This window comes from Puma concolor, chromosome C2 (assembly GCF_028749965.1).
Source record: "Puma concolor isolate L17-30 chromosome C2, mPumCon1.1.hap2, whole genome shotgun sequence".
NCBI classification, from domain to species: Eukaryota; Metazoa; Chordata; class Mammalia; order Carnivora; family Felidae; genus Puma; species Puma concolor.
The window spans coordinates 87,554,244-87,565,179 of NC_141675.1; the positions used below are offsets into that span (position 1 = coordinate 87,554,244).

The following is a 10,936-nucleotide window of genomic DNA, read 5'->3' on the forward strand; positions in this document are numbered from 1 at the left end:
CATCTTTAACGTGTCATCCTTGGCAGGTAATCAACCTGCCTGTGGCATTAAACACACCCAAGGTAGGAGCTCACTGCTTTGTAAGCAGCTGGTCGTGCAAATACCGCTTGCATTTGCTTCCAGAACTCGGATCCCACTTCTAGAACTCGTGATCCCCTGCACAAATAAGCGAGGAGTATCATTTGAATTTGTTAGAATGCTCCTTGGATGTGTGGCCCCAAGAATTTATGTGAGAAAGGACAGTTCTGTTGCACATGACTCTTCTGCCACGTGCATGTTCGTTCAAATCTAGTAACTGACTTTTTTTTTTTTTCTTCAGGAGAATTGTAGCATTTCTGAAGGAACTACCCACCAGAATTTTAGAGATGAGAACACTCAGGCCAGAGAGATGGGATGATATGGACAAGGTGCCACAGGGAACACCGTGCAGTGGTTTCCAGGCACTGGTTTAAAATACAGATAGATCTCTTGTTTGCACCACAGCCTAGCACACGTGATCAGCCAAGCTTTACCCACTCTTGGGGGAAGAGTCTTCATCTGGGAATGGCTTAGGTTCTGTCTCTGCCTGGAGGGAGGCTGGAGGCCACAGCAGCTTTTCTTCTCTTGGGCTCTACCTATAACCAATTCCTGGCAGCCGGTGTGGAGGGAATGCTGCTTAAACACTATCCTGCCCGACTTTGTGGCCTCAGGGCTACAAATGAGTCAGCCGGCTTCCCTATGTGGTCAGGGTCAGCCCTTTAGAACCAATAGAGGTCAGTTCGCTCTGTCCTGTTCCATGACCACAGGTTTTAAAAAATGCAAATATGCTCCCCCTGGGGCCATAACACCTTGCTCTTACATGGTTAGTGGTAGTGGGCATGTGTTGTCACCTTCATTTAGGAGAGACCCACGTAATCTCTGTGGACAGGAACCCTACCAACAATGCATTAGTTTCAAACTTGTCATTTCCTTTCAATATCACAGGTTTCTCTCTCACACTCCAATGTGGTCATAGGTGACAATAATACCTGCCTTGCTGACCTCACAGGGTTGTTTCAGGACCGAATGAGAGAATGTGTGTGAAGAACTTTGTCAATATAAGGAAATGTTGCAGACTTCATTAGTAAGACAAGGTCATGTCAGAATTAAACGCAGAATTCCTCTGTGCAAACAGGGAGCTCATACTGATATAAATAAAACAGAAGAGTGGCAGTACCTTCTCCCATCTGTCTGAGCTGTGGAGTGTGGATCTGGAGATGTTCGGAAGAGGAGAGACCACCCAAAGTCTGTGGGAGACTATAGGCAGGGAAGGGGTTATAGGTGAGAACCAAGGCTTATGGCCCAGAGTGGAACTATATTGCCTCCGCCCCTCCAACCTTGGTTCCCTTGAAAAAGAGCCCAACTGAGGAAAGAAATGATGTAGATTCCGGACAACTGACCAGCTCAATGGGGTGGTATTCAAGCTGTCAAATTGCTTCCCAGGCTCTCAATTGCGATAGCTAATGTTTATTGAGGGTTCACCTTGGGATAAGTGCTATGCCAGGGCTTTACATGTCATAATCCTCACAAAATCCTAGCAGATAAATGCTATCATCTTCATTTTACACATGGTAAACTGAGGCTCACAAAGGTTCAGGCCATATAGTTAGAGAATGTCAGAGCTGCGATTCAAACCTAGTCTGTGAATCCAGCAAAATTCAACCCAATGCCACAAGCCCCAGCCACCTGGGATACTTGCTATCCATGACTAAATTGTATATTTTCACACACTGTTTCCTTTGAGGGAAAGGTCCTTTTTCTGGTCTTCTCCAGCTGCCAAACTCCTATTCATCCTTCAAGGCCCAGTGCATATGTCACCTCCTCATCTCATTCTAATAGTTCAGTTGAGCAATGATCCAATGATCCGTATAACATAATAATATATCATAGAGTTACAGCTCTTATTGAAGTTTTTTGATATTTTTGTTATTTGATTTTTATGTTTATGAAAAGCAAAATGAGCAGTTAACCAGGTATTGTGAGTAATTTGACATTTCCCCAATATTTTATTGTGAAAATTTTTAACACACAGCAAAGTTGAAAGAATTTGACAGTGATTGCTGGTATACCCATCACACAGATTGTGCTATTAACATTTTACTATATTTGTTTTTATCACATAGCTATCGATCTACCTATCCTTCTATCCAGCCTTCAATCCATCTTATTTTTTTTAAGATCTTTTGTTTTTTTACTTTTGAGAGAGAGAGACAGAGAGACAGAGAGAGCACAAGCGAGAGAGAGGCAAAGAGAAAGGGAGACAGAGAATCCCAAACAGGCTCCCCACTGCCAGCACAGAACCCGACATGGCCCTGGCACTCACGAGTTGTGAGATCATGACCCAAGCTGAAACCAAGAATCATATGCTTAACTGACTGAGCCACCTAGGATCTCAAGTCGTCTCATTTTTTGATGCATTTATAAATGGACTGCAGTCAGGGCGCCTAGGTGGCTCAGTGGGTTAAGTGTCCGACTCTTGATTGCGGCTCAGGTCATGATGTCATGGTTTGTGAGTTCGAGCCCCGCATTGGGTTCTGTGCTGACAGTGCAGAGCCTGCTTGGGATCCTCTCTCTTCCTCTCTCTGTCCCTCCCCTGTGCTCTCTCAATAAGTAAATAAATAAATAAACAAACTTTTAAAAAAGATATAGATTGCAGTCATCAGTATACTTCCCCCTAAAAACTTTAGAATGCATATCAAGCGATTTAACAAAAAATGAAGCTACTACTTGTTCAACCTTCTAGATCAATCTAATTAATTTAATCGAGATTGCAAAGTCAGCTATTTGGAGAAAAGTTTGTCTTGTTAAAAAAAAAAAAAGATTTGACAATCACTGCTTTAGAGTCCTCAGAATTAGGAGGAAAGCTGTCTACACTGCAGTGTAAATGACTGATATTCCTTTAATACACTGCTCTTTAATGGGTATCTTACACTTCACAGCTCTTTTTTTTTTTAATTTTTTTTTTCAACGTTTATTTATTTTTGGGACAGAGAGACACAGAGCATGAACTGGGGAGGGGCAGAGAGAGAGGGAGACACAGAATCGGAAGCAGGCTTCAGGCTCTGGGCTGATGGCCCAGAGCCTGACGCGGGGCTCGAACTCACGACCGCGAGATCGTGACCTGGCTGAAGTCGGACGCTTAACCGACTGCGCCACCCAGGCGCCCCACTTCACAGCTCTTTACACGGATATGCTCTTTAATACAAGTCTCTTTTATATCGGTAATGATGAAATGTAATAAAGTTTTCATGGTGTAGGTTCAGGACGGTAGGGGAGATGATTTTGTCTTTCTCAAAATCCCTCAAATTGCACTGACAAGGTGGCTGCCTGTTCTAAGGCTGATTTTTTTTTCCACTACAACTTATTTGAATTCACAGAGGAATGGGAGTAATGTGATTTTAAAAGAAGAAATCCCCTCCGCCAAAAATAACAATGATTTTTAAAATAATATTCTTCTCAAGTTTATCTATTTTGAGAGAGAAAGAGCGCATCCTCAAGCGGGGGAGGAGCAAAAAGAGAGGGAGAGGGAATCCCAAGCAGGCTCCATAACGTCAGCGTGGAGCCCCATGCAGGGCTCAAACTCACGGACGGTGAGATCATGACCTGAGCTGAAACCAAGAACTGGACGCTTCACCAAATAAACAACCCAGATGCCCAATACCAATGATTCTTAGGGGATTCTTGGATAAAGCCAAAACAATTGGATTATAACTTAACACTATTGAATAATAATAGCAATAACAGCATGAAGTTGCAAAGTCTTCTTACCGACCTTGGATCTCGTTTAGTACTTCACAACAGTTCTATAAAATAGGCGTTGCTGTCTCCATGTTCACTGTGGTAAAATACCCATATAAGCTACCATTTTAAACCTTTTTGAGTGTACAATTCAGTAGCATTAAATACATTCACTTTGCCATGCGATCTCACCATAAGCCTTCTCCAGACCTATCCAGCATCCCAAATGGAAACTCGGTACCCACTTAACAGGAACTCTCTATTCCCCCACCCCTCAGTTCCCGGTAACCACAGTTCTTTCTTTTTTCTTTTTCTTTTTTTAAAAATTTTTAAAGTTTATTTATTTATGAGAGACAGAGACAGCATGAATGGAGGAGGGGCAGAGAGAGAGGGAGATACAGAACCTGAAGGAGGCTCTAGGCTCTGAGCTGTCAACACAGAACCAGACACGGGCTTGAACTCACAAACCGTGAGATCATGACCTGAGCCGAAGTCGGATGCTTAACCGACTAAGCCACCCAGGTACTCCCACAGTCCTTTCTTTATCTATACATTTGCCTATCCTAGGTACCTTGTGTAAGTGGAATCATGTAATATCTGCCCTTTTGTGCTTGGCTTATTTCATTTAGCATCAGGTTTCTAGTCCCTTCATGTCATAGCATGTATGAGAATGTCATTCTTTTTTGTAGCTGAATAATATTCCATTGTATGTATAGATCACATTTTGTTTATCCATTCACCCATCAATGGACATTTGGGTTATTTCCACCTTTTGGCCACTGTGAATAAGACTGCTATGAATACTGGAATGAAAATCTATGTTCAAGTCCCTGCTTATTATCTCCATTTTATAGATAAGAAGTCCAAGGCTCAGAAAGACCCAAATCAATTGTTCAACAAGCCAAAACCCAAGTTCTGGCCCAGGTAGGAGGTGCTGGATGTGCGCCTGCCTGGGACGAATATATGTTGAGTGAATGTTCAGCTGGGTTGCACAGGTTTGTATTTGTTGGCAAATAGGTATCCCATGAGCCTGGCCCCTCTCTTGGAACTGCCAGGCCCCACCATGATCGAGCAGCCAGGGAGGTTAACACCTGACCCAACATGGGCCCCAGGATTCTGCTTCTAATGACAATGTCCATTCCGATTGGTCAGTGCCTCTGCCATGCAGTGTTTGATATTCTGAATAGTAAGTACCCCTGAGTGCTCATGGGGCCATGGTCTTCTGTGGGTAACCTGTCAATGCCATGAAGTGTAACTATGACAAAGGTGAAGGCCTTTACAGGTTTGCAAAAGGAGCTACAAAGCCTGGGAAAAACCTGGGAATTTAGAAGGAAACAAGAAGCCAGTATTACTAAATATAATGGAAGCTTCAGTTCAGGGATTGGGGAAAGTCTGGAGAACCTAGAACAAGAGAAAGGCCATCAGGAGAGTCCCATGAGGAGGTCTACAGCTGTCAGCCTAGACAGTGATAAGGAGACCATTAGCGTGTCTGAAAGCTGAAGGAGGTGACCCAGGGCCAACCCAGGAAAGACCTGAGGGAGAGAGCTCAGCCTTGGCATCTGGTAGGACCCCCAAGGAGACATTGGAAAGGCAGGAGAGACCCAAGGGACCATAGCTGGTCTAGATGAGGAGTAACAACAGGAAGGACCAGAAGGAACCAGTGTCCAGCCTGACGTCTAGAAAGGAGTGACATGAAGTTACTGGAGAACATGATGTGCACATCAAGATGAGCCCCTGCCGGCACCGTGGGTGCTGGGCTGCCTCAGACATTTAGGTCCTGCTTGAGAAGACAGAGCCCCAAGGTAAAAAGGTAAAAGGACAGAGTCAAGGTAAAAAGACAGAGCCCCAAGTGCTATCTTCTGTGGAGAAATCCCCTCCTGATTCTTTGTTTTTCTTGGAGGTGGCAGCAGAAAGTTTCTTGGGGCACACAGCTAGCACCTGACTACAGCGACCTTCTGGGTTGGGGCTGGATGTGGGGCATCCCTGTGTCCTCACAGGGCTTTGTGGCCACATTCAGCCCATCATAGGCACTAGCTCTGCTCCTTATGCCTACCTCGCTGGTGAGAACACGACAGGGTTCTACTTCCTCCTTTATTCCCTTTGTTGGTCTGAAATCACTCATGCATTAGAGCAAGAAGATACATGTGCTTTGGTGTCAGCACCTGACTCCATTTGCTCTGGAAATCAGTTGGTTCTTCCTACCCACACTCATTTCTCCTTCTGGTAACATCTCCTCAATTCCCCTTTGAGGAAACCACCTCTTCCTTTATCTTCCTTTTTTATTTTGTTGCTTTTTAATTGTAAAATACTCATAGCCTAAAATTTACCATCTTAACCATTTTTATTTTTATTTACTATTTTTTTTAATGTTTATTCATCGGGTGGGGAGGGACAGAGAGAGGGGGGCACAGAATCTGAAGCAGGCACCAGGCTTTGAGCTATCAGCACAGAGCCCAATGCGGGGCTCGAACCCATGAACTGGGAGATTATGACCTGAGCTGAAGTTGGACGCTCAACTGACTGAGCCACCCAGGCGCCCCATTAACCATTTTTAAACGTAAAACTCAATAGTGTTAAGTACATTTCCATTGTCATGCAACAAACCCCCTTCCTTTCTTAAGAAGCCCACATTTGTTTGGGTTTGACCTCAATCCCTGGCTCCAAGGAGGGGCCTATGCACGAGGCCTCAGACCAGGCCCATCAGAGCCCCCTATTTCCCTAACCACAGTGATGGGTTTACATTGGGTACATCACAGATGACAAGCCCATGACAATCAAGAGAAGGACTCTTGTTAGAACTATTGGGAAAGAGGCTTTCTGTTCCTGCCTTCAGATGCCAAACTTGTGGGAACTAAGCTTGGAGCTGCAGTTCTTTGAATTCATGGAGGAATGGGATCATCTTTGCCACCAACTTTAGGACCTGCCTAATAACAGGAAAAGGCAAAGCTGGCAGTGTTTGAGCACCTGGACCCACCCATGCTTGAAGCTATTTCACACAGGCTTTTTGGTTATTTGAAACAATATTTTTTTTTTCCCCTGAAGCCAGGCTGAGTTAGGTTTTTGTCATTTCTAACTAAAAGACCCCTGAACTCAGGTTTACAGTTGCTTGTGAAGCTTGACAAGATCCAAGTGCCAGTGTCCTTTTTCCCTCTCCTCTCCTCTCCGAGCTTTCAGAGATCATCCCCTCACCTAGCCCAGAAGCCCCTACACATTGAGCACATGACATTTTATCAGTGATGGTGCGAAGAATAGTTTGAGGGGTGGGAAATGAGTATAATAAAGGAGTTCTATCAAAGGCAAAAAAGATTCGTCACTAATATCCAGGCATGTCAGTAAGCATCGCTGAGCATATAGCATGTCCTGAGCAAGATAAGGTTTTCAGTCATGGTTGAAAGCCCACTGTCCCCTAACTTCTGTGGTTATAATGTGGGTCTGAGGATAGCGTGAGGTACATCTAGTTGTCCATCCAAGAGTCTAGTTTACACTTTGTGGTGTGGATGCACACTGCAGTCAGAATGAAAATTGTAACGGATACTGGCATCACTCTTCTGTGAGGAAGAAACAAGCCAGCGACAGAGGTCAGTGCATTCCTAAAAAGGCCTCAGGCCAAAGACCCCAGGCCCTGCCTTCTGTTTGGGAAGTCCCCGCTCTTGAATGAATGGTTTAAGCACTATGTGGGATCAGGTTTATATGGGTTTTCATGAAGTTCCTATAAGGGCGCCCACTAGATGAAGCACCCTCTTTGTGAAACAGACTTTTGTTTTGTTTTCTTTTAACCTAAAGGCAATAATCAAGGTTTTGTTTTGTTCAATTTTTTTTTCTTGCCCCACGATTTTCTAATCACCCCTAGGAACTCTCAGACATACATGTACAAACCTATGGGGTGTGCAAGAAAAATAAATAAGTCTCAGGGCTATAAAACCCAGCAAACCATCAGCGTCTACTGCAGCACAGCCAGTAGGTGAAGGGGGCACAACATGGGGGCTCGCAGGGCCAGCTCTAGGTACTGAATGTTTCTCCCATCAGACTCCAGTAGGCTGCACCCATCAGGGAAGAAACCTCCAGTGGGGTCCCCTGGAAGTGCACCACTCAGGACCAGCCCTCTCCAGGGGCTCCATTCTTAAGATCCTGCTCAGCCTCCTATAGTTCCAGCCATAGCTGGGCACGTGGCCACCTTCTCTCTGGGGTAAAGCGTGGTCAGTGGCTCCTTACTTATGACAGCTCCTAAGTGCACAGGGATACAAGCTGAACCTCTATAATCTGGCCCACATGGATAGGCCACCAGGGCTACTACAGAAGAGCACTGGACAAGGGGCCAGAAAAGCCTGGGGTCTAGGTTCCCTCTGATACTTACTAGCTGTGGGTCCGAGTAACAACACCCTATAGAATTTCCCAGGGACAAAATCTCTGGGGAGTGGGCTTTGCCTGTCTTATTCAAGTCCTATCCCCAATACCTTGAAGGCACCGACACATGTAAGACATCCATAAATATGTGTCCCTGTAAATGAGTCTCAGTGCCTTCATCTATGAAATGGTGATTCTCAATCCACGTCGTGGGACAGGAAAGGAGATCCGTCAAAGCACTCAGCATGCTGAGTGTTCACAGTAGAGTCTTATCACCTCCTCCAGTCACTCAGCCCAGGAAGGGAGCATTAGTGTTCCCATTTCACAGATGAAGAAACTGAGGCTCAAGTGTTCTCCCCAGAGAGCCAGGACTCAAACCCCCAAAGGAGGAATCCGAAGCCTTCATTGCTTTCACTGCACCACACCACCTTTTTGGGCTGTAAGTGCTCCCTGAGGGAGGTTTCTCCACCTACCCGGAGCTGTGGCCCCCAAACCGAGCACAAAAGCGGTGGCGTTTGGATGCAGCAAGCCACAACTTCCCCGTCAGTCCCGAGCTGCGAGCCACGGACGCTGACCTCCTACCACCCAGCCGCGCGCCAGCTCGCCCACCCCAGCAGGGCCGTCCCGCAGGAAATACTCACGGCTCCCGCAGGCCCAGGCGGCTCCGCGGGGCGCATCCTCTCCCGGGGCTTCGGACTCCTCGAGAGCAGCCGAACGCGGGGCTGGGCTGCCTCCTCTCCCTGGGGCATCAGATTATTTTAGCACTTGCGGAAGGAACGGACGGAAACTGAAGTCACATGGAGAGCAAGCTGCTCAGCGACTCAGCACTCGCAAGAGCAGGCATCTTAGAGGGAACTGCCCTGCGGTGCTGACAGGGGGATGGGAGAGGGCGGCTGCGCAGGGCCCCCCACCCCGCGCAGGGCCGCTTGCACGTTAGCCACGAGTCCGGTTATTTTGGGGGGTCTCCCAGGACTGCTAACCAAGGTTACCCAGGCTTTCTTGCCTTAAAGCCTTTTTTTTTTTTAGTTTTATTTTAATCACCCTTGTGATCACAAGTGCACTCCTTAATCCGCATTGCCTATTTTCACCCATTCCCCCACCCACCACCCCTCTGGTAACCATCAGTTTGTTCTCTATAGTTAGTGTTTTTCTTGGTTTGCCTCTCCCTCTTTTTTTTTCCCCTTTGCTCATTTGTTTTATTTCTTAAATTAACATATGAGCGAAGTCATATGGTATTTGTCTTTCTCTGACTTATTTTGCTTAGCATTATACTTTGTAGCTTAATCCATGTGGTTGCAAATGGCAAGATTTCATTCTTTTTTATGGCTGAGTAATAGTCCATTGAGTATATATACCACATCTTTATCCATTCATCAATTGATGGACGCTTGGGCTGCATCCATAGTTTGGCTATTGTAAATAATGCTTCTAGAAACATAAGGAAGCATATATCCCTTTGAATTAGTATTTTTGGATTCTTTGTGTAAATACCCAGTATTTTGCTGGCTCATAGGGTAGTTCTATTTTTAACTTCTTGAGGAACCTCCATACTATTTTCCACAGTGGCTGCACCAGTTTGCATTCCCACTAACAGTGCACAAAGGTTCCTTTTTCTCCACATCCTCGCCAGCACTTGTTGTTTCTTATGTTTTTCATTTTAGCCATTCAGACAGATATGAGTAATATCTCATTGTAGTTTTGATTTGCATTTCCCTGATAAGTAATGATGAACATGTCTGTTCATGTCTTCTGCCCATTTTTAATTGGATTATTTGGGTGGTTGAGGTGTGTAAGTTCTTCATATATTTTGGATATTAACCTTTTTTCAGATGTCATTTGCAAATATCTTCTCCATTCAGTAGGTTGTCTTTTTAGTTTTGTTTTGTTGCTTGTTTCCTTTGCCGTGCAGAAGCTTTTTATTTTGACATAGTCCTAACAGTTTATTTTTGCTTTTGTTTCCCTTGCGTCAAAGGACCTATCTAGAAAAACGTTGCAATGGCCAGTGTCAGAGAAGCTACTGCCTGTGCTCTCTTCTATGATTTTTATGGTTTCAGGTCTCACATTTAGGTCTTTAATCCATTTTGACTCTCTTGCCTTAGAGATTTTGAGGGGTGGTGAACCAATTCCTATGAGCTCTGCTGACCCAGAAACTCTTCCCCACGGTTATAGCCCAGGGTCAAGCAGGAGCAGACTTGGGATATTGGTAGGATATGCATTTTTTTCCGATCAGGAGAGAGTCCACCTTTGGAAGAGTCATCCACTCAGATAGTTTATTAATAATCTCCTTTTATGTGTCCCACATATCAAAAAAAGAAAAACACACAGAAATTGTTTTGTGGTGAACTTTTTGAGTACCATGAACTTAAAAAAAATTTTTTTTAATGTTTATTTACTTTGTGAGAGATAGAGACAGAATGTGAGAGGGGGAGGGGCAGAGAGAAAGAGAAGGAGACACAGAATTCTAAGCAGGCTCTCAGCACAGAGCCCAACATGAGACTCAAACTCATGAACCACGAGATCACGACCTGAGCCAAAGACTCGAACTCATAAACTGTGAGATCATGACCTGAGCCAAAGACTGAGCCACCAGGTTCCCCATCAAGTGCCATGAACTTCTTGATCATAGGTTGCATGGATTAAGTTTTTTTCCTTATATGTACAAATTTCCCTGCTAGCTCTTGCCAAGAGGTCAAAAGAATAATTGAGCTAATAATAGCCACCATCGGCTGTCAGGCACTACTATGCTAAGAGCTTTCTGTGCATTACCTCATTGGTCCTGTTCTCGAGGAACTTGAATCTAGTGGAGAAGGCAAAATATTTATAGTGTCTGCTGCAT

The 10,936-nt window shown here is 44.9% G+C and overlaps 1 protein-coding gene across 2 annotated transcripts in view; it reads right to left on the reverse strand.

Annotated features, from left to right (window-relative positions):
- NRROS (negative regulator of reactive oxygen species) overlaps positions 1-8,960 on the reverse strand; it is a 28,260-nt gene extending 19,300 nt beyond the window's left edge. Inside the window, exon 1 of one of the 2 annotated variants that reach the window (XM_086675109.1) lies at positions 8,742-8,960. In XM_086675109.1, coding sequence (XP_086531235.1) covers positions 8,742-8,849 — 108 coding nt within the window. In that variant the 5' untranslated portion in view covers positions 8,850-8,960. The remainder of the gene's footprint in view (positions 1-8,741) is intronic. The other variant, XM_025913329.2, reaches the window with a different exon arrangement.
- Positions 8,961-10,936: the final 1,976 nt, after the last annotated feature.